General features: G+C 41.6%; 1 protein-coding gene across 1 annotated transcript in view; it reads left to right on the top strand.

Annotated features, from left to right (window-relative positions):
- The first annotated feature begins 2441 nt into the window (after positions 1-2441).
- The window catches only part of csmd1a (CUB and Sushi multiple domains 1a), a 170266-nt gene continuing 144876 nt past the window's right edge, over positions 2442-27831 (top strand). The window contains exons 1-2 of the mRNA XM_058796439.1: positions 2442-2505; positions 3497-3713. Of these exons, the coding sequence (XP_058652422.1) occupies positions 2442-2505; positions 3497-3713 (281 nt within the window). The remainder of the gene's footprint in view (positions 2506-3496; positions 3714-27831) is intronic.

Here is a 27831-nt window from a genome sequence, read left to right on the forward strand (position 1 = left end):
GCCTGAACTGCTATCCATACATTCATGTTGTTTTACGCTAAACCCAAGACTAATCAGATCATGCAACCCTTTTCCAAAATGTGAAAATTTGAAGAAAATGTACTCACCAGGCCTTCCAAGAAGTAGATGAGTTTGTTTCTTCATCGGTATAGATTTGGACATTACATTACATCTTGCTCACCAGTGGATCCTCTGCATTGAATGGGCGCCGTCAGATATTGAGAATCTAAACATCAAATAAAAGCATCATAAAAGCATCATAATAATCCACACAATCTGCACATTCATCTTTAAAGCGCTTTGAGTTTAAACCATCTATCCCCTGTTGTCCTCTCACATTAAAAATTTCCAACATATTTGTACAGAACTGTTCAGAAGTGTTTTCACTTTCTAAATGATGCTTGGTCTGTGTATATTGCTCTTCTGATTCAGGCGAGATGACTTTCCCACTGGAGAAAGCAATGCTATGGATAATGGATTCATATTTTAGCTGAAAACAACAATTTGAAGTAAAAACGTCTTAATAATGAATTTATTACAAACACTGAGTTGTGTCCATTATTGTGGATTCTGATGACACATATTCACTGCATTAGTGAACAAGTGATGTAATGGTAAATTTCTCAGAATCTTTTCCAATGAAGAAACAAATTTATATATACCTTGGATGGCCTGAGGAGACTATATTTTCAGCAAACGGCTAGGACAGTGTTATTTTGCACTGTACAAGCCCCTATGAGAAATACAGCAGACGGCATACTTGTTTATCATTTTAATGTATTAATAATATGTAATGATCAAGAGTGTATTTGTTATAATGGCATGACAAAGTGTGCAATCAGCAAAAACTGTATCTATCTGTGCAAACAACTAGTGGACTGCTTTTTATTGTTCCTGAGAATGCACTGCGCATCTGCGATTTAGTCAAGTGGGAAGCAGCTGGCACTCAGCTGTGCATGCTTCAGATAACTGCAATAAGTGTATTGATTTTTTTATATATTATTATTTTTATTTTTTTATTTTTTTTACAGTACATCACAATGCAACTTCCACTTTTAAGTTTGCTATTATTCAGGTATAAATCCATCAGCATATTGTAAAGATGATTACCAAGCATGGAATAATTGTGCCGTCAAGGAACATCCCAGTCTCAGTTTTGCAGTGAAAATAATCACCATTCTGTTTAAAAATTAAAACAAACAAACAAAAAGAAAAACAACAATAACAACAACACAACTTTGAATAATGATCATGGGGGGAAAAAAAAAATACTGTCCAGACATAAATAAACTCAAATCAATAGTCGCATAAAAAATAAAAAATAAAAAATAAAAAATAAAAATCAACCAAAAATTTCACACTGAATTGTGGCTTTTAAAGAGGTATAATTGAGGGCTCACAGTATCTCTGTCTTGGAATGGTTAAATGTTATTATTATTATTATTATAATGCTCAGTGGTGTAATGTAACAAAATAGGCTAATAATATCCTACTTCGTTTACAGTACTTATGTTTTTTGGTTTTTTTTTTTGGGAGTATCTGTATTTTACTTGAGTTTTTAAATTTCTATCAACTTTCACTTTTACTCCACTTCGTTTTCTAACTAAAATGTAGCCTAAACTTTTACTCTGATAAATTTCTTCGAAGCATACAAAATAAAGTCGGAAGAACACAAACAAAGCAAGCAGGTTTGATGAATGGTCTGGGGGTCTGGCGCTTGCAAGTAAAAAACAAAAAACACATTTGCTCATGTGCAAACAAGTGCTTGCAAGACCGCGGATTTAATTTTCTTTAATTTAATTTTCTATAATTTTTTTTATTCAATTTTTTATTAATACTAATTTCATATGATTGGTAACTTATTTGTCTTATTCTACTTATTATATTGTTTTAAATAGAAATTTTTAAAAGCTTATAACCATACATTTTTGAATTTGACAAAGATGAAAATGATGCCATTGCAAAGGTAAAAGGAAAATACCCCTGTAAGTCACTTTAAGGAGTCAAATGTCACCTCGTATTAGGAAGGCAAATTTTTGATCAGAATTTTTGATTATTGATTAGAAGGTGCTCCTAATTTTTTTTTTTTTAATTAGGAGGGCGCTCCTAAAAAGAAAAGTAAGCATAGAGCCATGTGTAACATATTAGATCCATGCATGAGGTCTTAAAGAGACAGCAGCCTAAATAAACCTGCTGCTGTCTTTCATTATACATTGAAGACTATCCAGTGTTATTTTACAGTTGAATAAATTATAGTTAGACCTAAATGAAAAAAACTAAGTGCTAATAATTTAATTTGTATCTTGTTATTGATATTGTTTGTGCTATTGATTGTAATTAATTTATTTGTTCTTATTTTATTATTTACTATTTACTTATTTAGTTAAAATAAGTTCAATTGTAAGTGCGCGTGAATCTTGGGTGGGGAGGGGGCATGGTCCATGGGAAATAGTCCTGCCACCACAGCTGGAAAAAATCCTAGAGGAAACACTGGTAAAAAGAAAGGTGAAAAGAAAATGCCCCTGTAAATCACTTTGAGTCAAATGTCACCTTGTATTAAGAAGGCACATGATTGTGATTAATGATTATTTATGGATTTACTGCAGGTTAAATGCATCCATGTCCACCTCTGAGCTACATTAAACTGTGTAAAAACATTTAAATGCCACTTCAGATGCAGACTGTTTTCTTATGTTTGAATGAAAGAAAGTACAAGATGAAGTGCCTCTTATGCTTACCAAAAGATACAAAATGGAAGAGTTAAAACTGAACACAGTTTTGCTACTCAAACTGTGTATAAACATTTTTAATGTTTATTTGCTCCTTTTCTATTTTGCTTTTACTTGTACTTTTACTTTCAATACTTAAATATGTTTAATATTACAAAATACTTTTCATACTTAAGTACAATAAATGCCACATACTACAAACTTTTACTCAAATAATATTCTAAATGCTGACTTCAACTTCCACCATTTTCTGGTAAGATATCTGCACTTTTGCTTTAGTGAGGCTTTCAGGTACTTCATCCATCAACTTGTGCTGTATTATGGTTGCTGCAAGAGCTTTTGGTAATTGTTCCTGCATGTCATTCTTGACACAACATCCAAAAACTGCCGTACTTACACAAACTGACCCTCTCACGAGCATAAATTTACTCTTACACTTACTAAAGTTATGCTTGTCTCATTTAGGAAAGATTGAGAATAGCTGTAAAACATAGCATTTCTATGACCTTTACATGAAGACAGTGGTGGATTCCAGTACACATTTTGTGCCCTTGAAGGTCACTGAGGATACTAGGTGCTTATACTGTACATATACTGTACGTATAACTTCTAGAATGCATTGACATACATTTTATTAGTTAATACTACAACTGAAGAGTTTGAAAGAGTTTGCAAATGCAGAACTGTTTCAAAAACATATAATGTAAAATGTAAAATAATGCAATGACAGATGGAAGTCACTATCTTCTTGTTTTTTGTGTCCCTAGGTCAAACTTGTGGCGGCTTGGTACAAGGTCTCAATGGAACTATAGAGAGTCCTGGCTTTCCCCATGGCTACCCTAACTATGCCAACTGTACGTGGATCATAGTCACCGGAGAGCGAAACAGGATACAGTTGTCATTTCATACCTTCGCTCTGGAGGAGGACTTTGACATTGTCTCCATCTATGATGGACAACCACAGCCAGGCAACCTGAAGATGAGGTGAGGCCTATGCTTCTTATTTCCTCATTGCTGTAGCTTTACGATGCCTTTGTTTTGGGCTTATATACATGGTCATTCATTTTTATGGATTGTAATTTTTGAAATGTTTTCCGTAAGTGGAGGCTTTGTGATAGATATCCCATGAAAATCCCCACATAGAAGACAGGAAGTGCTTGATTGTCATGTTTTTCTGTCTGCACTTTATTGAAAAATGACTTATCCAACACCATCCTGTACAATGGGTGGTGGGTCTGTCAGATGCAGCTAAAGGAGAAACTCCTATTAAATTGCAACTACAAATGTACTGTATAACACAATCACAAATGCAGTTCTTGAAAGTGTTTTCTGATGAAAGCTGTTAGAAGGATATATTGTGAAAGATTGAAGTGTCTATGGATTAAGAAATGATTAAGAAAGACAAAAACATGTGCAGAGGCACAGCAAAAATGGATACTGTAGACGAAGAATGCTTTTATATGACAGTGGTTGATGATGCAAATATTTACGTAAAGATAGAACATATGAACTTAGAAATGTGACCCAACCCATCCAAAAAGGTGAAAAACACAATGATTGCAACAACTGTCTGCAACCCATAGAGAAACACAGAAGTTCAATGACTTACACATACGCAGCCCCTTGAGGCACTGCACCACAAGTGTTTCATAAGGAAGTCATCGCTCCTAAGAGCTTTTGATGAATTAAGCAGAAATGAAGGAGTATGGCAGGCTACGTACCATTATTCAGGGAACCAGTGTTACATACGCAACCAAGGTGTTCCCATTTATAGGTTCACTCAATGCTGTGTCAGCAACTGACGCTATGGGAACTCTCTACCACAGCACCATGCTACAGGTAGTCTCAGTCTCAGACGTCATGCCCACGGACCGCTGGCTGAACGTCTGATGCATATGGCACACAAAAGTGGAAACACTTTAGGAGTTTCGAAGTCGTCATTGGATTGGTTGAATTATACAGGATTCCTGGGAGAAGTGTGTGTTGCGTTATTTACTATTCCATCTGGAAACAAAGATGCCGTGACACCAAAACCCCTCACGATAGAAGAAATAGACAACGTGTTTACAACTGTGACGACGAGCGCTTATCAGGATCAACTAAACGCTGGATTTTCAAAAGTATGTGAAATATTTAAAGTTTGCAGCATAGAATCTTTAAAATACATCCAATAGTTTTACACAACGGTCTGTTATTGAAACATGACACTGAACAAAACAAACTATAATTGGTAGTTTGATATGTCGGTCAAATGGCCTAATGGCCTCAACGGGCCTTGGCCAATGAAATCTGCCATGGAGCCGTCAGTCTGAAGGTCTGGCTACGCGAGACTATGCTACAGATGACTGCCATTTAGCTAGCATGTGCCTCAACACAGACTGACACAAAACATGAACTGACCACTGTTCAAACAGATAGAAAACCTAGAGCCTCATTTATAAAGTGTTTTGTGAAAACCATTCTACATTTAATCTAATATTATTATAATTTATATAACTATATAATATAGAATTTTGCATAAGTGCAATTCAGAGAAAATTCTCACAAAAACAACAACAACAACAAAACACGTGCTTACGCCTCTCTTTCAGATGTGAAATTGTGAAATCTATAAATTGAAAATGATTTTAAAATTATGCACAGCTAAATGGTTTCAGATCTCTGCCTTAAAGGGGTCATCAGATGCAAAATTCACTTTTACATGTTTTTTGAACATAAATCTGTGCTAGCAGTGTGTGTACACATCCACCCTATAATGATAAAAATCCACCCAGTGCTTTTTTTAAAATCCCCAATAATAATTATCACTTTCTCAGATCAGGTTGTTCTGAGATTTTTGGCAGAGTGACGTCGTTTTGCACAGCCCCCTCCCACGATTGTTGACTGACAATGACGTTTAAGCACAGATCTGCCCTGAGTGAGCTGTACAGTCCGCCATTGTTTCGACCCCGGAGCAGGTGTAGACAAGATTGTCTTCTTAACAATTGAGGTGTTTTGTTGTTGGATGTAATAATGAACATAGCAGTCGTCATTTACTCCAGACATCTGAGCCGCTGAAGATGCAGTGGATTATGTTTGTTTTTAAAGGGAATGCACCCCGATCTACCTAAATGCATCTATGTTCGCACGAATCATACGTGATCCAGCTTCACCTTTTTTGGGAGCTTCTCCAGTGAGCTCTGACACAAAACAAAGTTTGTGACCTGGCAATGTGTAGTGCAGGCTGTAAAAAAGGTTGGGGGGCAGCAAAGACAGAATGGTCCCTAAATAATAAAACAGTCCATGGAGGAGTGGAGGGCCATACAATGAAGGGAGTAGCCAGGGAGGAGACGATGGAATGAAGATCCAGGAAGAAGGAGGTGGATGGAGGAGCCATGGAGTAAACCAAGGCGGAACTGCAGGCCCGCTGGACCAAGGTGGAGACAGGGGCTTGGCAGGCTGGGACAGGGCCAGTGGGATTGAAGACCAAGGTGGAGCCAGAGGGCAGGAGGGACAAAGCACAGCCAGAGACCCAGAAGACCGTAGCGGAGTCCTGGGCTTAGAAGCACGAGGTGTAGCAAGGGGGTTGACATCGCAGAATGGCACTTAAGACATAGAAGCCCAAGGTGTAACCGAGCAGTGTGGCAGTGCCACTGAAGAAGGAGCTGAGGAGAGATCAGTGGAGGTGGAGCTTAAAAAATTGTATGGAGTCTGCATAGGAGTAGGAGGCCGGGCTGAAACAACTGGGATGAAGGGGAGTTAGAGCTGAGCAGAACCAGTGGAGTAGGGCTGGACAATTAATCGGAAAAAAGAAATTGAAACTGAAATTCAGAACGTCTAATCGACATAATTTTATGTTTATGGTTATTTTGTTTTTTAAATCCTATTAACTCTTTCCCCTGAAAAACATAGTACCGCGTGTGTAGTTGGCACTATATGGACGTGTATGACTGTTGCACTCGTGTGTTTTGCAGCGTCTTGCATGTGAGTGGCACGCTAAAAGAATTTAACTTTTACAAGCAGCGCCACTCATCAATGTCAGTTCCAAAACAGAAGACCCTGGAGGCAGGGCAAGCATTGGGAGCTTTTGTTTACAGTAGCACGTTGGTATGGCAACTTTAGTATTTGAAGGCAACATTGCAGAGTAGGCATTTTGCGCTGGGCTTTACTTTTTAAAAGCATTCCTAAGCGTTGCGTCTCATGGTTTTAGACACAACGACATGTTCTGTGTGAATGGCCAGTAAGAACCTAGAGTAAATATGCCTATAGAGTGACTGATCAGTGATCACTGAGATGCTGTCCTGCTCTTTCTCTTAATCAGCAGTTTTCTATTTACATTCATTATTTAAGTCAAGTCAAGTCACCTTTATTTATATAGCGCTTTTAACAATACAGATTGTGTCAAAGCACTTAACAGTATCAAATTAGAGGATAGAGTGTCAGTAATGTATAATGATAAGATTAAACACTCAATTTAAAATTTTCAGTTAAAGGCATTTCATTATTGAATTCAGAGATGTCATTGTCTAGCTCAGTTTAGTTTAAATATTATCTGTGCAATCAAATCGGCGATAATAGCTAGAAATTAAGTGTCCCCAACTGAGCAAGCCAGGGCGACAGCGGCAAGGAACCAAAACTCCTCTGTGACAGAATGGAGAAAAACCTTGGGAGAAACCAGGCTCAGTCGGGGCCAGTTCTCCTCTGACCAGACGAAACCCGCAGTTCAAAAGTTTATATTTCTATTTTAATTTTGTTGCAATTTCTAACAATAGTAGTATTATGTAGTTAGGTATTTTATTATATTTTAGTTATTTTGTTATATTTTTTAGTTTTTGTATTCAATCGAGGTTTTCACTGGGGATATGTCTCTGGGGTCATCTGGGTGTCCTGGTCTCCGCTGACGATCAGGGCTGTAGACATCATCTCTTGGTGCTGATCCACCATCTGATCGGATACGGACTGAGAAACAGACTAGGAAAGAAACAGACAAATATTAGCGTAGATGCCATTCAACTTACGATGTAACGAGTACATCGTGTGTGTTATGGGTAGTGTTCGGTTCCGTTGATCTAATTAATGCAGCCTAACAATCCTTTAACGGATTTGAATAATAGAAGCGTATTAGTGTGTTATGTGTAAGCCAGGCTAAAGAGATGGGTCTTTAATCTAGATTTAAACTGACAGAGTGTGTCTGCCTCCCGAACAGTGTTAGGTAGATTGTTCCAGAGTTTGGGTGCTAAATAGGAATAGGATCTGCCGCCCGCAGTCGATTTTGATATTCTAGGTATTATCAAACGGCCAGAGTTTTGAGAACGCATTGGACGTGGAGGACTATAATGTGATAAGAGCTCGCTCAAGTACTGAGGAGCTAAACCATTCAGGGCTTTATAAGTAATCAACAAGATTTTAAAATCTATCCGATGTTTGATAGGGAGCCAGTGCAGTGTTGACAGAACCGGGCTAATATGGTCATATTTCCTGGTTCTCGTAAGGACTCTAGCTGCTGCATTTTGGACTAACTGTAGTTTGTTGATCAAGCGTGCAGAACAACCACCCAATAAATCATTACAATAGTCTAACCTTGAGGTCATAAACGCATGAATTAACATTTCTGCATTTGACGTTGAGAGCATTGGTCGCAATTTAGATATGCTTTTGAGATGAAAAAATGCAGTTTTACAGATGCTAGAAACATGGCTTTCAAATGAAAGATTGCTATCAAACAGCACACCTAGGTTCCTGACTGATGAAGAAGAATTGACAGATTAGCCGTCAAGTGTTAGATAATGTTCTAAGTTATTACATGTGGGGTTTTTAGGTCCGATAATTAACACCTCTGTTTTTTCAGAATTTAGCAGTAAAAAATTACTCGTCATCCAGTTTTTTATATCGACTATGCATTCCGTTAGTTTCTCAATTTGGTGTGTTTCACCAGGCCGCGAAGAAATATAGAGCTGAGTATCATCAGCATAACAGTGAAAGCTAACACCATGTCTCCTGATAATATCTCCCAAGGGTAACATGTAAAGCGTGAAAAGTAACGGCCCTAGTACTGAGCCTTGAGGTACTCCATACTGCACTTGTGATCGATATGATACCTCTTCATTCACTGCTACGAACTGATGGCGGTCAGATAATTACGATTTGAACCATGCTAAGGTGCTTCCACTAATGCCAACAAAGTTTTCTAGTCTATTCAAAAGAATGTTGTGGTCGATAGTGTCGAACGCAGCGCTAAGATCCAGTAGAACTAATAAAGAGATACAACCACGATCAGATGATAGAAGCAGGTCATTTGTAACTCTAATGAGAGCAGTCTCAGTACTATGATACGGTCTAAATCCTGACTGGAATTCCTCACAGATATCATTTTTCTCTAGGAAGGAATATAATTGTGAGGATACTACCTTTTCTAGTATCTTTGACAGAAAAGGGAGATTTGAGATCGGTCTGTAATTAACTAGATCTTTGGGGTCAAGTTGTGGTTTTTTAATGAGAGGCTTCATAACAGCCAATTTGAAGGTTTTGGGGACATATCCTAATGACAATGATGAATTAATAATAGCCAAAAGAGGATCTATGACTTCTGGAAGCAGCTCTTTTAGTAGTTTAGATGGAATCGGGTCTAACATACATGTTGTTGGTTTAGATGATTTAACAAGTTTATACAATTCTTCCTCTCCCACAGTAGAGAATGAATGGAATTGTTCCTCAGGGGATCTATAGTGCGCTATCTGATGCGATACTGTAGCTGACGGCTGCAAGGATACAATTTTATCTCTGATAGTATCGATCTTGGAAGTGAAGTAGTTCATAAAGTCATTACTGCTATGCTCTTGGGAAATGCCAACACCTGTCGATGCTTGATTTTTCGTTAATTTAGTTACTGTATTGAATAAATACCGAGGGTTATGTTTGTTTTCTTCTAGAAGAGACGAAAAGTAATCAGATCTAGCAGTTTTTAATGCTTTTCTGTAGGATAGGGTACTTTCCCGCCAAGCTAAACGAAATACCTCTAATTTAGTTTTCCTCCAGCTGCGCTCCATTTTCCGGGCTGCTCTCTTTAGGGCGCGAGTGTGCTCATTATACCACGGTGTTGGACTCTTATCCGTAAAATCTTCCTTAAGTGTAAAGGAGCAACCGCATCTAAAGTGCTAGAAAAGAGAGAATCCATAGTTTCAGTTACATCATCAAGTTGTTCTGAGCTATTGGATATGCTGAGGAACTGAGATAAGTCAGGAAGATTATTTATAAAGCAGTCTTTTGTGGTAGAGGTAATGGTTCTACCATATTTGTAACAAGGAGTTGGCTTTACAGCTTTAGCTATATGGAATATACAGGAGACTAGATAATGATCTGAGATATCATCCAAATTTCAATGCCACTGACATCAATTCCATGTGACAGTATTAAATCTAGAGTATGATTTCGACAATGAGTAGGTCCTGACACGTGTTGTTTAACACCAATAAAGTTTAGAATGTCTACAGTTTAAAAAATGTGTCTACAGTTATTTTCTAATTTCCACATTTCATTATTTAAAATAATATTCATTTACAAAGATACAAGTTATTTTGTTCTTTTCGCATGACAGAATTTAAAATGTATCTTGTTTGCAAGAGATGCTGGTTATTTTCTACCTTTGATATGGCAATATTCATTTATTTTGTTATTTTCTATTTAGGAAACTTGCTTTTTACAATAAAACTGAAATGTAACTTTTTTCATAAGACATCTTGATTTCAAGCAAACTTTGATTTCAATTGTTCGAAATATTCAACAAATAGCCATAAATACACTCCTCAAAAAATTTAAAGGAACACTATATCTGTATAAATGCGGCAAAAAGTCCTACATGATGGTAATAGTTTGATTAAGGTGTGTACATGTCTGTACTGCACCTCGATAATGCGACTAAAATAGGAATACTCCATGTCTTAATTCGATTTGTGTCTGTTTACATTGTAGATTCTTAATCAGAGTATTGTCTTAACCGTATTAAAAACAGAGTATTGTTGTCCATGTAAACGTAATCACTGTTGCCCATCTAGTGCACCTGTTGTTAATTTCACTAACACCAAAGCAGCTGAAACTGATTAACAACCCCCTCTGCTACTAAATTGACCAGATCGATATCCCAGGAGTTTAACTGACTTGATGCTATACTCTGATTCCTTTAATTATTTTAAAATCACAAAGATAAGAAATGCACTCTTTCATTAGAAAAAAAAATCCCACCTTTAATAGTTGAGTATATTTATAGTACAAACCTTTAATGATCTATGAGGAAAAAAAAGATTTTATATATATATATACAGTGAGGAAAATAAGTATTTGAACACCCTGCTATTTTGCAAGTTCTCCCACTTAGAAATCATGGAGGGGTCTGAAATTGTCATCGTAGGTGCATGTCCACTGTGAGAGACATAATCTAAAAAAAAAAAATCCAGAAATCACAATGTATGATTTTTTAACTATTTATTTGTATGATACAGCTGCAAATAAGTATTTGAACACCTGTCTATCAGCTAGAATTCTGACCCTCAAAGACCTGTTAGTCTGCCTTTAAAATGTCCACCTCCACTCCATTTATTATCCTAAATTAGATGCACCTGTTTGAGGTCATTAGCTGCATAAAGACACCTGTCCACCCCATACAATCAGTAAGAATCCAACTACTAACATGGCCAAGACCAAAGAGCTGTCCAAAGACACTAGAGACAAAATTGTACACCTCCACAAGGCTGGAAAGGGCTACGGGGAAATTGCCAAGCAGCTTGGTGAAAAAGGTCCACTGTTGGAGCAATCATTAGAAAATGGAAGAAGCTAAACATGACTGTCAATCTCCCTCGGACTGGGGCTCCATGCAAGATCTCACCTCGTGGGGTCTCAATGATCCTAAGAAAGGTGAGAAATCAGCCCAGAACTACACGGGAGGAGCTGGTCAATGACCTGAAAAGAGCTGGGACCACCGTTTCCAAGGTTACTGTTGGTAATACACTAAGACGTCATGGTTTGAAATCATGCATGGCACGGAAGGTTCCCCTGCTTAAACCAGCACATGTCCAGGCCCGACTTAAGTTTGTCAATGACCATTTGGATGATCCAGAGGAGTCATGGGAGAAAGTCATGTGGTCAGATGAGACCAAAATAGAACTTTTGGTCATAATTCCACTAAACGTGTTTGGAGGAAGAAGAATGATGAGTACCATCCCAAGAACACCATCCCTACTGTGAAGCATGGGGTGGTAGCATCATGCTTTGGGGTGTTTTTCTGCACATGGGACAGGGCGACTGCACTGTATTAAGGAGAGGATGGCCGGGGCCATGTATTGCGAGATTTTGGGGAACAACCTCCTTCCCTCAGTTAGAGCATTGAAGATGGGTCGAGGCTGGGTCTTCCAACATGACAATGACCCGAAGCACACAGCCAGGATAACCAAGGAGTGGCTCTGTAAGAAGCATATCAAGGTTCTGGCGTGGCCTAGCCAGTCTCCAGACCTAAACCCAATAGAGAATCTTTGGAGGAGCTCAAACTCCGTGTTTCTCAGCGACAGGCCAGAAACCTGACTGATCTAGAGAAGATCTGTGTGGAGGAGGGCCAAAATCCCTCCTGCAGTGTGTGCAAACCTGGTGAAAAACTACAGGAAACGTTTGACCTCTGTAATTGCAAACAAAGGCTACTGTAACAAATATTAACATTGATTTTCTCAGGTGTTCAAATACTTATTTGCAGCTGTATCATACAAATAAATAGTTAAAAAATCATACATTGTGATTTCTGGATTTTTTTTTTAGATTATGTCTCTCACAGTGGACATGCACCTACGATGACAATTTCAGACCCCTCCATGATTTCTAAGTGGGAGAACTTGCAAAATAGCAGGGTGTTCAAATACTTATTTTCCTCACTGTATATACACTTTATATATAATAGTTCAATAATTGTAAACAAGGTACAGTGTTCAGGTGACCAGATGGGGTCAGTGGGGATAGGGGTCTCTGGGAGCAGATATCTTTACATTACAGAAATATCTCTAAGGAAACCAAGCCCACTTAATTTACTTCAGCGGTAAGAGGATGAGTGGGGCTCCACTCTATGCCTGCAAACTCCACGAGAATGCCCTCTAGGATGGACATTGGTGCCGGCTCTTGCACCAGACTCCCAGGTGAAAAAAGTTACTGGTGTGGTCCAATCCACAGATCCCCCTGGGTGAGGAGGAGACATACTGCTGGCAGATCCATTTAATTACGGGTCCATTTTTCTATCAGGCTTGCTTTCACAAAAACAAGGAGCGAAAAAAAAATTGTATTGAGCAGAACTTTAATTATTTCAAAAACAAAACAAAGTAGATATATCTCAAAACAGGAGCTCTGTATTCTCAAAGTGAGGGAGGGATAGGGAAACAAACACTAAGGTATTACTCCCTTCTTGGACTGGACCTTGGTGCAACAAATTCCTCCATCTGGAAGGAGGGCAGAAGAGATGGAGGGATAGTAAAGGAAGGTCAGGCTATTCATGTCCCTACTAAGCCTCTGCCCTCAAGCATTTGTCTTTGTTGGATCTTGTCCAACATCTGGGCTGTGGGACATCCAGCACTCTGCGTCTGCTCACCTTGCTGTGGTTATCTTACTGAGACCTCCTTGTCCTCTTTTATGTGGTTGAGGTTTGTTGTGTCTAACAGCGTGCAGCCAAGGCTCCCATTTAGATAGGAAAAGGTGCACGCCTGTGTTAGGGGAGCTATCCCTGGTCCTGATCATTCCCACTTAATAGCCCAGCGCCAGTCATGGCCTCCTCTGATGGTACTCTCCATGGTGCTGAAGGTGCCTATATGCTTATGTGAAGGACCATACCTCGTTCTGGGCACCACAGTTCCCTGTTGTGTACCTTTTGTTTTTGTTATTTGGATTTTTTATGTGGTTGTGTTCTTTTCCAGCTTCTTGTGCCATAGTCTTGTTTGGCCCTTTGTAGCTTTCTGGTTGATTAGTTCCCTGATTGTGTCCAGGTGTGTTTTGTTAGCATATTAACTCCAGAATATATAAACCATTGTGTTTCCTTTGTTCTTTATTAGGTCTTGACCATGACCATGTGTGGATGTCTTGTTGGTGTGTCCAGTTTTGTTCCTTCCATTCGTTGGTTTCCTGGTTTTCCCGAGTTAGTTTTTGTATTTTATTATTACTACAATAAGCTCTCTGCATCTGGTTCTGAGTTCACCTTTGTGACAGGTTTCCAGTCAGCGGGTATTGGAAGGCATCTACTGGTACATCTGCATTTCTCCTTCTGGCATCTCAAGTGCATAGCTCAAGCAGATATTGTGCAGAACACAACAGTCCAAAATTATCAGGCACACCTTGCCTGGCTCGTATCCCACCTGATGTATCCACTGCCACCTTCCCTGTATGGCACTTCACTACCGACCAGGCACAGACATGGGCTGTGTTACAGTGGGCTTCTTCGAATGTCGGCAGAGTACACTATGGGGGTGAGAAGCCATGGCTTTAGAGAATAAAGTATGTAACCTGATTGTATAGAGATAATTATTCTGTGAAAATTAAAGTAGAGTAGCAGCAAAGTACAAAGAAAAACTTACCTAACTTAAAGATAAGACTCTCTACCTGCTCCGGCCTCTAGACGATTTCCTGCACCACAGTTGCATACAATAAAGGAGCCATGCATCAACCCTGTCTATCTTGCAAGGACGTTAAGAATTTCCGTACAAGCATTTCAAATAAGTGGTGCATTAATTGAATGGAAATTCTTCTTGTAAACATACACATACTCATTTACACGAGTTCCTCACATGACAATGTGAGTGCAATCTATTGCACCTAAGGCACTGAGGAATCCTGTTTGGCTCACAAAATCCTCCATCACATGTTGCTGCTCTTTAGCAGTGTATGGGAACTTTATGTATTGAAGGGAAAAACTGTTGTAGCCTTACAGTACAGCTGGCATAGCTCTACTCACAGATGACTGGGTTATTTCTGACCGGTTACCAATTTCTCTTTGAAATGTTCCCATAACCAGGAACCCAAAGACAAAGAGCACCATTACCTCTACAGTTATGGCCTGGTTGCATTTGGTGAGCCTTTGTAAATTAGAACCTATCGGTACCTTATCAGCCATTCGTCGTTATACACAGAAATCTGATCAATCTCTCATTGTGCAGTTAGCATTGTCTTTGAATGCTGCTATTCTGCATCTTGCAAAACCCTGCATTATAGGCTATTTTATAGCCTGTAGATTGGCTGAACTAATTTACAAGTCTGGAGCCGTACATACATAATGCATACAGTAAATACAAGTTTGAGTTTTTAAGTGTGTATGCTTTATTTGAAATAAGTAGCCTAGGGTACATCATTTCTTTTCATTATTATAAAAATATTTATTATTGTTGTTGCTGAGTACCTGCGGTACCCTGACTCTGCTACTAGGAAAAGTGCTTACACCTGCTTAGAACCTGACGTGGCGTTAAGTACTTTTCCATGTGAAAGACTGATTTTAGAAATCTGAACACTGACATGGATTTTAGCGTACACAAGCCCTAAGATCAAATCTATGTGTACACACTTTTATAAATGAGGCCCCAGGAGTCAAATTCATATCTAAATGATAAAATTTGAGTGTGCAGAGAGTCCCAGTCTGCTGCCACACAGATTTCTTCCAAAGATGCTCCCATAGATAGCGCTTGAGATGAAGCCACAGCAGAAATCAGAAGTCAGCAGAATTCAGATGCTGTTAAGTGCTCACATATAAGATGAGTTTTTAGTCCCCTGGATGGAATTAGGAACATAATTCCACCAGTAAGGAACAGTGAACAAAAACATTCTGGAAATTGATTTTGTGCCACACTGTGATGGTACCACAAGGTGCTGTTCACTTACCGTCCACAGGCATCTGGAGGGTGATGTAAACTTGTACGATTAAGTTGAGGTAGGTGGGTGCAGGGCCCATGGCTGTTCTGTATTCAAGCATCAGTGTCTTGAACTTGATGCGAGCTGCATCTTGTCCACCACTAGCTACTGTAAATAGATAAAGAGAGGTGTGATGTGAGCATTCTTGGGCTCAGAAGACCAGTCTTGCTGTTCTAAAATTTTGATGTAGCATCAGAAGCACTTTGCTTTTTTGCTAGTTTGAGTTGCATGTCATGTTCTTTCATCCATTCCGAGATATCTGCCAGGCAGTCTGAGACCCATGCAGCTACACTCTTAAAAATAAAGGTGCTTAAAAGGTTCTTCACAGCGATGCCATAGAAGAACCATTTTTGGTTCCACAAAGAACCATTCAGTCAAAGGTTCTTTAAAGAAGTATCTCTTTCTTACCTTTTTATAATCTTAAAAACCTTCTTTCGCCACAAATAACCTTTTGTGAAACAGAAAGTTTTTTCAGATGTTAAAGGATCTTTATGGAACCATTTAGACAAAAAAGGTTCTTCTATGGCATTGTGAATCACCTTAATTTTAAGAGTGTACCATGGGATTGTCTGGTTGTTATGAAAGCTAGAGCTGTGTGTAATCAGAATACCAGTGTTAGGAGAAACTATGGGCCTGTATAATGGTCCCCAGTGAAATAGTGAATATGGGGAAGAGAAGGGGTCCGAGAACTGATCCTTGAGGTAGTCCTGACCAGTTGATGTACCCTGAATACCTTCCCTGTAATGAGAGAGTGGACAGAAGGACTGTGCTGCAGATTTAGCAGAATGAGAACTGATGATTTTGAATCAGCCTTCACAATCTGAAGAGCTTTGGTGACCTGCAGCGAGGCAGTCACAGTTGACACATGAGCCAGAGTGTCTACTCCCAGAGGTGCTGGAGGCAACAGAAAGTCCTGAAGAGGACAATATGTAAGAATATAGCTTAAAGCTATAAAAAATGGCAACATCTCTAGGCAATTTATGTTCCATGAGAGTTTCTTGAGATGCCCCCATTTTCCCCTCTGAAACGTGATTGCTACCGAGCCACTCCATGATTCAACCAGACAAATACAGTTGACACAATCAGGTGCAACTCTGACTGAGTAACTGTTTGCTGATAATGAGGCCGATTCAGGTTGCTGACTTTCAATAGATTCATATTTTTATTTTCATGTGTATTTTGCGGTGTACAGAAAATTAGAATGGAGCTGTACATGCAGTCAGATAAAGACAGCTGGAATAGTGGTGTTTTAGGCATCTCCATGCAATCCTGTTTGGTATCACACCGATTGAAATTTTCTTGGGCTATTCCGATTTCCGGAATTTTTTTTTGTGTGCGACTTGCCGATACCAATTTTTGCCAATTCCAATGTTTTCTAAAATCTATAATTGACAGCATATACAAACAAAAATCTATAATTTTTTTAATGCAAAAAAACAACAACAACAACAAAAAAAAAAACATTACAATTCCCCCAATCTGGACAAAGTTACAGATGTTCTCTCACTTAAACAACTCTCAAAATAAAAGTGCTCTGTGACTACAAAAGAGTTAGAAATAACAATTAACTGAAAAGGAGTTGCTGTATATAACAAAACAGATGTCATTTCCCATTGTTTTTTAAATTGTCATTTTTTCACGAACTTTATTAAATGTGTCATCTTTCACATCAAATTCTTACATTGTTTCAATTAATTGTCATCTGGTACAACATAAATTTATTATCGGTCCAGGCCGGTCATGCGGAAAATTGGCTAATTCCGGTCCCTGGCCGGTCGATCGGTGCATCTCTATTATCAGGTGTCCTTCTGGAGTCTGCAAGTGTCCTATTTGGAAATACACCTACAAAAATACAGAAAATACAGTTCTGTGAGATATAAAACGTTTAACTTTATTTTAAATTATGTTTCAATTTTCTCAAATCCCAGTCTTAGCATTCATTTATTTATTTATTTATTTGTTTGGAAATATTCTGATGAAAAAGTAAAATGTTCCCCTAGCTATTTGTCTATTTGAGCTACTCTTAAAATGTTCCTGTACTACTTTGTGAAAGTGTCTGCTTTCAGAAGAGACCAGATGGATAGATACATGACAGATAGTTCTAGTTAATGCAAACATACAAAAAACAAACAAACAAAAACAAAGAATATAGTGGATACAATGCTAGAATTAACTGCAATGCTTAGAACAATATTTTCCCACACACTTTAAACAATTTTAGAAATGGTGTGTTATACTTTTGTTAAAATTGTGACCTGGCATTTCTAATGTTGTTGGAGTTCCATTCAAATACCTTTTCTGTCGCAGTAAGAAGCAGAAGATGTATTGCCCAGAGTTGGTACAGTATACAGTTACTGGTTTTATGTTTAGAGTCTTTATTTCTGCTGCACTTTTGACATTCCTCTGAGGCACTGTGTGCAAATACTTCAACATCCTGATGTAAAAAATGAACATGGATTGCTGTCAGTCCACAAAGAGCATTACTACAGACAAATACTTTAGAATTTCTTTTGCATTTCTATAGGAGAAAACAAGTGAGTTCAGAGACAAATGGCTGATGCGCAGTTTTATTTGGAAGCATTTGCTTTACAAACGTTATATTACACGTATATTTGTAACATATATCATATAACTATCCAAACTCAGATACATCCTTTGTCATTCTTAGTTTCTTTTTCTTTCTTGCATATTGCCTAGCTATTTCTAGATGTCCTCAGAGATCTGCTTGTGTCAGATACATGTAACTCTTGTATATGTTTGGGAGCTGTATCTGCTAACCCACAGCATATGCTGGACATAATGTTAATTATGCTGCATATTTTAAGAGATGTTTAAGATGTCACAAGAAAGAGGATTGCGTGATTTATACACTATTACACATTTAGGTCTGTGCAACACTTTCACCATGTTATTCTACTGTGTTGTGTTGTTTGCACTAAATGTTGTTTGCACATGTCTGCATATGTCCTTTATGTAGTCCTGTGTGTAGGTCTGTATGTTCTAGTTAATTTTGTGTCATCTAGTGTTAATTTATGTTGTTTTCAGTTTTTGTTAATTTATGTTGTCATATGGAACACCAGGGTCTTGGAGGATTTTTGTTTTGTTTCAACTGTGTACTGTAGTAATTGCATACGACTGAAATGACAATAAAAAACCACTTTGACTTTGAATCAAAATCCAATGGAAGGTTTAAAAACACTACACTGTTTAAATGATATGATGAAGCGATTGCCACAGCCATTATGAAAAGGATTATAATGCAAATACTGCCAAATGTAATCCTCATCCTTTCATTGTCTTTATCATCTGCTTTAAGATGATTATATATCCCCCTCTTTCTTACTATTTTGTTATATGGTTCCCTTTCAGTCAGTCACGTTCGACGTTACGTCATAGTGACTGACGTAAATGGGATCTCACCAGAGAGCCCAATCACCTTCGAGTGTTAACAAAACAAGCCAATGACAGTTGCCGTGCGTGTTTCGCCATGTGCACCCCGCCCCGCAGCGCGGGTATAAAAGGAGAGCACGTGCAAACACATCAGCTTTTCGCTTCGGAGCCGAGCCTTCCTGCTTGTGCAGTCACCGAAGAGGGTGTCTACAGACAGTGAGTGTGTTGGCGTTATGGCGTGTCAGCGGGGGTTGCCGATCCAGTGCTGCTGCTTCTTCCAGGTTGGACGGCGCACTGCAGCTCATCAAACTGCGGTCGCGCAGCAACCTCTCCTGGACACTTCAACACTTTATTTTCTAAAAGAGCTCCACGAGCAACAGGCGACTTTTTAAAGATGGCTTCCCACTCGTGTGTTTCTGGAAGTGGTTGTTTCCTGGCTTCACCTGACAGTCACGATCGCTGTGTCTCATGCTTGGGCTATCAGCATGCTGAAGCAGCGCTCGTGGATGAGTCATGTTCTCATTGCGGGAACATGACCATCACGATGTTGCGGTCCAGATACCTCCTCGTCAAATAGGGGGGTATCCCCCTCGCCATGCCTCGTTCTAGTTCCTCCGTCTCTAGGCGGGGTACTTCAGCTCATGGTCAGGGTGATCTGAGGATCACTGTGAGAGCTTCCCCGTCGAGTGCATCTCCGCGGGTCTCTCATTCCTCCAGCACATCGCACCATCTGGTGTTTCCGGACGAGCTCGCTGGATCCTCGGACAGGGCGGGGCCCAGCATCTTGTTCAGAGCGCCAGCGGATGACAGGGTGTCGATCGCTGCATCGGAGGGCGAACTAGGCTCTGGAGATGATGATTCTGACTGCGTTGCCCAAGTCAGATCCTGAGCTGACTGCTATGCTTTCCCGGGCTGCCGAGAGCGTTGGGCTGAACTGGAGGCTCCCTCCTTCTCCCAAACGCTCGAGGCTGAACTATTGGTTCCTGGGGGCGCCGGCCAATTCTATTCTTCCCGGAGGTGCATCAGGAGGTGACTAGGTCTTGGAGGGCACCTTTTTCTGCCCGAAACAGACCTAGTGCCTCCTCTGTCCTCACTACCCTCGACGATGGGGCGGCCCAAGGGTATGTGGAGATCCCCCGGTGGAGCGCGCTATTGCCATGCAGTTAAAGAAAGCTGCCCGCAAAGCGCCGCCGCCTGGAGGGGTAATCCGCGGCTACCGTCCAGGGCCTATAAGTTCTCGTCCTCTCTAACGGCCAAGGCTTACAGTGCTGCTGGACAGATCGCTTCCGCCCCGGCACGCCATGGCCCTCCTGCAAGTCCACCAGGCCAAGGCATTAAAGCAGCTGCACGAGGGTGGTGCTGACCCAGGTGTGTTGCAGGAACTGTGCGCAGCAACGGACCTCGCCCTAAGGGCAACGAAAGTCACAGCGCGGGCCCTGGGTCAGACGATGTCCACATTAGTGGTCCAGGAGCGCCACCTATAGCTGACCTTGGCGGATATGAGGGAGACTGACAAGCATCGCTTCTTGGACTCCTCAGTCTCCCAGGCTGGCCTATTCGGCAAAGCGGTGGAGGGCTTTGCCCAACAGTTCTCTGCCGCACAGAAAGCAGACAGAGGTGTTCCGTCATATCCTGCCCCGGCGGCCCGCTGCTGTCTCTACCCCACCGCCGGCTGCATGTCGCCGAGGGCGCACTCCTGCTGCCTCCACCTCTGCTCCAGCTCGGCCTCAGCAGCAGCCTTCACAATGGCCGCAGCGTGGAGATGGCCACAGGAAAGTGGCGCAGCCCGCCTCCGCCCCTGCCAAGCCCATGAAGCGCCAGAGCAGGTGACGTCCCTGAGACGGACGACCCAGTGTCCTTGGATCCTGCTCTTCTGGAGATGGTGACCGCACCACTCCTTCCCCCGGAGGAGGGCTGGGTGGAGAATCCTTTGTTTCCTTTTTGTTCTGTTCCCCAGCCAGTGGTACCCAAAACCTCAAAAAAAGAGCAGTTTCCTCTCTCTCCGGGTCTCAGCTGGTTGGGGCTTCGGGTCAACTGGGAAAAGAGCAAACTCTCCCCTGTGCAGAGGATCCTCAGTAGAGCGTGCTCATTCGATGCTGAACTGCCTTGGAGTCTTTCCAGCACAAGAGGGTGGTTCCACTGAAACAGTTTCAGAGGCTCCTGGGGCATATGGCATCCGCAGCCACTGTCACGCCACTCGGGTTGCTTCATATGAGACCGCTTCAGCGTTGGCTTCACGACCGGGTCCCGAGATGGGCATGGTAACGCGCCACGTACAGGACGGGGTGTCTCTGTCACCCCATCCTGCCGTCAGACCTTCAGCCCGTGGTCGGATCTTGTCTTTCTTGCTGGGCAGGAGTGCCCCTGGTGCAAGTGTCCAGGCATGTTTTTGTATCATGTCATGTGCAACAGGCATGCAGCTGCGGGGGTCTGGACAGGGCCCCGACTGCAGTGGCATATCAACTGCCTCGAGTTGCTAGCAGTATGGCTTGCTCTGTGCCGCTTCAAATCACTGCTACATGACAAGCATGTACTGGTCCCTACGGACAACACTGCGACCGTTGGGTACATCAACCACCAAGGCAGTCTATGCTCCCGTCGCATGTCGCAACTTGCCCGCCATCTCCTCCTTTGGAGTCAGAAGCATCTGAGGTCGCTTCGCGCCGTTCATGTCCCATCGTGCAGCCGACGAGCTCTCATGTCAGCCCACCCTTCCGGGAGAATGGCGACTCCACCCCGAGACAGTCCAGCTGATTTGGAGACACTTTGGAGACGCCCAGGTAGACCTGTCTGCCTCCCTGGACACGTCCAACTGCCAGCTGTTTTACTCCCTGTCCGAGGGGACCCTTGGCACGGACGCGCTGGCACACAGGTGGCCTCGGGGCCTATGCAAATATGCGTTTCCCCCAGTGAGCCTTCTCGCACAGACCCTGTGCAAGGTCAGGGAGGACGAGGAGCAAGTCCTTTTGGTGGCACCATACTGGCCCAGTCGGACTTGGTTCCCAGAACTAATGCTCCTCACGACAGCCCCTCCTTGGCAAATTCCTCTGAGGAGGAATCTCTTTTCTCAGAGAGGGGGCAACCTCTGGCACCCGCGTCCAGACTTGTGGAATCTTCACGTGTGATTCCTGGACAGGACGTGGAGGTTCTAGGTGGGCTACCTCCAGCAGTAGTAAACACCATGACTTCAGCTAGAGCCCGTAGATGCCCAATCGCGGTCGTGCTTTCTTTCCTGCAAGATGGGTTGGAGCGAAGGCTGTCTCCCTCCACCCTCAAAGTGTATGTTGCTGCTATTGCCGCACATCACGATGCAGTAGACGGCAAGTCCGTGGGGAAGCACGACTTGGTCATCAGGTTCCTCAGAGGGGCCAGGAGGTTAAATCCTCCGCGCCCTCATCTGGTACCCTCTTGGGATCTCCACTCGGTCCTGACGGCCTTGAGGGAGGAGCCCTTCGAGCCTCTGCAGTCTGTAGAGCTTAAGTTTCTGTCATTAAAGACAGTGCTCCTCATCGCATTGGCCTCGGTCAAGAGGACCTGCAGTCATTTTCGGTTGACGATTCGTGCCTAGAATTCGGACCGGGTAGCTCTCACGTTGTCCTGAGACCCCGGCTTGGATATGTGCCCAAAGTTCCCACCATGCCCTTCAGGGATCAGGTGGTGAACTTGCAAGCGCTGCGGGGAGAAGGCAGGCCCAGCCATTGCTGTGCTCTGTCCTGTCCGTGCCTTGCGTGTTTACGTGGACCACACGCAGAGCTTCAGGACCTCAGACCAGCTCTTTGTCTGCTTCGGAGGACAGCAGAAGGGAAAGGCTGTCTCCAAAGAAAGACTTGCCCACTGGATAGTGGAGGCTATAGTCCTAGCTTACCAGGCCCAACGCTTGCCGTGCCCCCTCGGAGTAAGAGCACACTCTACGAATGCCGTTCCTTCTTTTTGGGAATTGGCGCAGGGTGCCTCGATAGCAGACATTTACATTTACATTTAGTCATTTTGCAGACGTTTTTATCCAAAGCGACTTACAATTGGGGAATACATAAAGCGATTCATCTTGAAGAGGCAATCAGACAGACGAAGTGCTTGCAACACCAAGTCTCAGGCATTGTTCAAATAAGTACAAACTACCAAAGGAAGGAATAAGTAAAGAGAAAGATTTTTTTTTTTTTTTTTTTTTAAGTTTAAGTTTAGGATGAAGTCAAGTGCTGTCGAAAGAGATGAGTTTTCAGTTGTTGCTTGAAGATTGACAGGGATCCAGCATTACGGATAGGGGTGGGAAGATCATTCCACCAGCCAGGAATGGTGAACGAGAATGTTCTGGAGAGTGATTTTGAGCCTCTCTGTGATGGTATCACGAGGCGTCGCTCACTAGCAGATCTCAGATTTCTGGAGGGGATGTAGATTCTTAATAGAGAGTGCAAGTAAGTGGGTGCTGAGCCTGTGGTTGTTCTATATGCAAGCATCAGTGTCTTGAACTTGATGCGAGCCGCGACTGGTAGCCAGTGCAGGGAGATAAAGAGAGGTGTAACATGGACTCTTTTGGGCTCGTTGAAGACCAGTCGTGCCGCTGCATTCTGAATCATTTGTAGAGGTTTGACTGTGTTTGACGGAAGTCCAGCCAGAAGAGCATTGCAATAGTCCAGCCTAGAAATGACAAGGGCCTGGACAAGAAGTTGTGCAGCATGCTCTGTCAGAAAGGGCCTGATCTTTCTGATGTTGTATAGTGCAAACCTGCAAGATCGAGCAGTCTTTGCAATGTGGTCTTTGAAGGTCAGCTGATCATCAAAGATTACACCAAGACATCTGTAGAGCTGCAGGCTGGCCAACACCTAACACGTTTGCGAGATTCTATAATCTCTGTGTACAGCCTGTGTCTTTCCGTGTACTCGCCTCAGGTGGTCAGTAACTCTGCACCCGCTGTCGGTGTCGATCAGGCTTGCTGCGCCATTCACCTCTACGGACCGGATACGTGCGCTTTTACTGCTTCTCAGTTCAGTTCCCCTGGCGAACCCTGTTGAAGTTCCTCCCGCACCCTCGGCAGTCAGGCGTCCAAGGTCAGCCCTTGTGCTGGGCTAGGTGCCCGTGTGTAGTGATTCCCCTTCAGGTGATCCCACATGTGTATTCTTCCACAGTACGGCTCCCCTCACGGTGAGCCCATGACTTTCCCTGCCAGAGACCTTCAGAGACTATGACGTAACGTTGAACGTGACTGACGGAAAGGGGACATCTCAGTTACGTGGGAACGGAAGGAGGGAACGGAGATGTTACGTCCCGTCACCACAGTTGCTGTACCACCGCTGTACGGTGAAAAACTGATGTGCATTTGCACACGCTCTCCTTTTATACCTGCTCTGCGGGGTGGGGTGAGCGTGGCGAAACACGCACGCCAACGGTCATTGGCTTGTTTTGTTAACACTCGAAGGTGATTGGGGTCTCTGGCAAGATCCCATTTACGTCAGTCACTATGACGTAATGTCTCCGTTCCCTCCTTCAGGGAACGAGGTTTAGATACATACATAACCGAGACATTACATGTGATCTATAGAGCTCATATTAGCTTAAATACCTAATGGGTTTAATCATGAATTAATTAATTAATTTTGATTATAATCCTTAATCCCCTCCAAAAAGTTGTTAAAATTTTTAAAATGGAAAAGGAAGCCTATTTTAGTAGTTATTTTTTATTGTTTTTTAATGTATTATTCTTATTTTATTTTATTTTTTAATTAATGCAAAATCTAATTTCTTATTTCTTTCAGCTATATTTAGGGTAAAGTATAACCTGAATTTTGTGAGATTTTTTTGATAACATCATATATTACATTTTGTTTTGAGGTGAGATACATAAACAAGTTTACTGATGTTGTGCAAAATTAATGACGTTAAATGTCATTTTATGAGTCAGTGGCAGATGTGATGGAATGTGAAAGGCAATGAGGCTCAATTGACTTTGAGCTAATGCAAAAATTGTTCGACAAGTATCATTAGAACACAAGTACAAAATATGAATATTAAGATGAACATGCATATTTGAAGTACGGATTGTTAAGGATGCGTGCGGTGATGGATTGCTAAACAGATTTTCAGTTTGATGATGCTGTAATGATGTATTATCCTGAAGGTGGCACTTTAATGGTGCATTCAGACAACAATCACATAGAGGCACTTCTCAATAGAGTCATTTACCTTTAATGAATACAGTTGAACAATGGTTCCTCTGGCTGTGTAGTATTACGCATCTGATCTGATGGTGCTGACACTCGGTGCTAACGCTAATTAAGCAGGAGCCATTACTGCAGGGCATGCATGTCGCTCAGAAGAGTTGAGCTCTGACTCTCCGCTGTGTGTCTCATGGGCCATAATGGAGCTATGTCTTACGGGCTTTAGAGGCTGACACCAAACATGCTGTGACCGCGATGTCAAACTCTGTGTATGACACATAAGTGCCGTCTGTTAGCTTCACATTCTCCGCTTGTGGATTTGAAACCTATGCAGGACAATGTCAATCACCAGCTTGGCTGCAAACTGTGTCTCCCCACCACAAGGTGTCAGTGAAACCCTAATGCAGCCCTTTTCATGCTAATGAAATGCCAGTATCTTACATGCATAAGAGGGTACCCTACATTCAGAGTGGGAGAAAAAAAAATAGGGCATGCAGAGATAACCAGTCACTCGAACAAATCCAGCACACCGGATAGAGAATCAAGCTAGCTGAACTAAGAAAGCATTTTGTAAAACCGAGAAGTGGGAAGGTTGCTTTACTCTGCTAGTCCTATTGTAACACTTTGATAATTCTATAAGCTTCTTTATGCATGCACAGAAAAGATATCAAAAGTTTTTTTATTACCAATTTCTCACATCTCAAAGTTTCTATAAAAACAACAGAAAAGAGAAAAGTATGTGATTTTATTTAGTAGGACAGGAAGGGATTGGAGAGAAGAGAGGGCAATGGGAAAGGTCGATCAAGCTCTGTTGCATGATATGTCAGAATACTGTCCATAAGGCTATGGCTCCTATTAGAGATAATTCTACAGAAAAATTATTTTTGTACTATAGAAATAAATAATAATTTAAAAATTTTTGTCATATTTCACTGACCATCAAATTTGAATTTAAAGTGCCCCTATTATGGATTTTTTGAAAATTACATTTCATGCAGTGTGTAACACAGCTGTAAGTGAATGAAAACATCCTGCAAAGTTTTAAATCTGAAAGTGCACCGTGTATAAAGTTATTGTCCCTCAAAAGAAAGAGTCGACTCTGAATCATTGAAACGAGTCATTTTTAAAACGAATCCCAAGCCGTTTCATGTTGAAGTCAACATGAAACATTATCATATTGCCCGCCCACTTGTGGGTCTTTTCACTCTGGTCTGAATGAAAATGCAAATTCATTCTTTGCCACTAGGTGCCCTTTTGGAGCAGTAAAAATAGCGGTTTACCCAGTAACGCTGTATACAAAGCAGCACTGAGCTCACAAACATTATCAGGCATTACAGGCATGATGAAATGAAAATGAGACCAATCAGACCAATCACCGCAGATTAGCGTCACTCAAAGGGGGGGTTTGGTAAAATTAATCAATGAATGAGCGAATCACTTGGGAGTCGTTGAGCAAGTAAGGTAAAAACAAATGCATATTATAAGACACGTCAATGTCAATGAAAGTGTTTTTTGATCTTGCATGCATGTCAACCTGTTGTTGGGGACTCCCAAAACCAAAATATGAACATTTCATTACCCATAATAGGGGCACTTTAAATCTGTAATTATTGCTTGAACATGGGAATATTTACCAGAATGTTTGTACTGATCTTTTCCATGCAATTAAGTAGATGGGAAACAGTGACAGTGATATGATTTCATGCTTTATGAACCCTCCATAAAACATAATAATGTCATAATATATTTGAATTATATTATATTATATAATATTATATTATTCTGACAAAATATTTGGAAGAAACATGACTACTTTTGAATTGCTTTTTGCACCCATAATTGTAATCATCTGCCAGCCAAACCATGACCCTTGACCTTATTAAGAAAAAGGGTGGGGAGGGTGCTACATTTGGGGAGGGTACTAAGAGTTGTATAACATGGCTAGCTAATATCTGTCACTCTGAGAAAGTGTCTCAGGAGATCCCCATCTACCTATAGGGATACGACACCTATCTAAGCATCCGTATATAAGGTCCTTCAGTATTATCAGCAGTTTTCGCATTGCTCTATAGCTAATTACCCTCCTCCATCCCCAACTCCTCCTCTGTCAGTCAGGATCCAGCCTTCTGATTCTCTTTTGAATCAGACTAATTTTAAAATGTGTACATTATTACTGAACTTAACATATCTGCAATACCTTTGTTGGTTCTGTTCTGTTTACCCTGGGGGGTTATCGCTGCTCTCCCTGCTCTCATCCAAGCTAGGCTGCATGGATGCACAGGGAGTTCTTGCCCAGAACATACCGCCAATCCAAACTGTATGCTAATTGTCAATCATCTTTGACGATAGTGGTCCTGACAGAAATGGTGCATGAATACTGCATCAGAATTGCACAGCCCTTGGCACCAGAGATGTGTTCAGGTTGCTGGGAGCGGTCCAGAGAGAGCACTGCGCCCACAGTAGAAGAATGCATCACTTTCTCGCTGACTGATAGCACACATCACTAGTGCTGCTTTATGCACATCAAACACCTGCCACGGTGCATATGCTCTCCTCTGAGGAAAGGGATGCTCTCAGGCTTTGCAAAATACATACACAAGCACCAGAGATGAGTGATTAGACAGGTAAAAAGAGGAGTTACCTTGCTGAAAAGAAATTTAGAACTA

This window comes from Onychostoma macrolepis, chromosome 13 (genome assembly GCF_012432095.1).
Source record: "Onychostoma macrolepis isolate SWU-2019 chromosome 13, ASM1243209v1, whole genome shotgun sequence".
Classification (NCBI taxonomy): domain Eukaryota; kingdom Metazoa; phylum Chordata; class Actinopteri; order Cypriniformes; family Cyprinidae; genus Onychostoma; species Onychostoma macrolepis.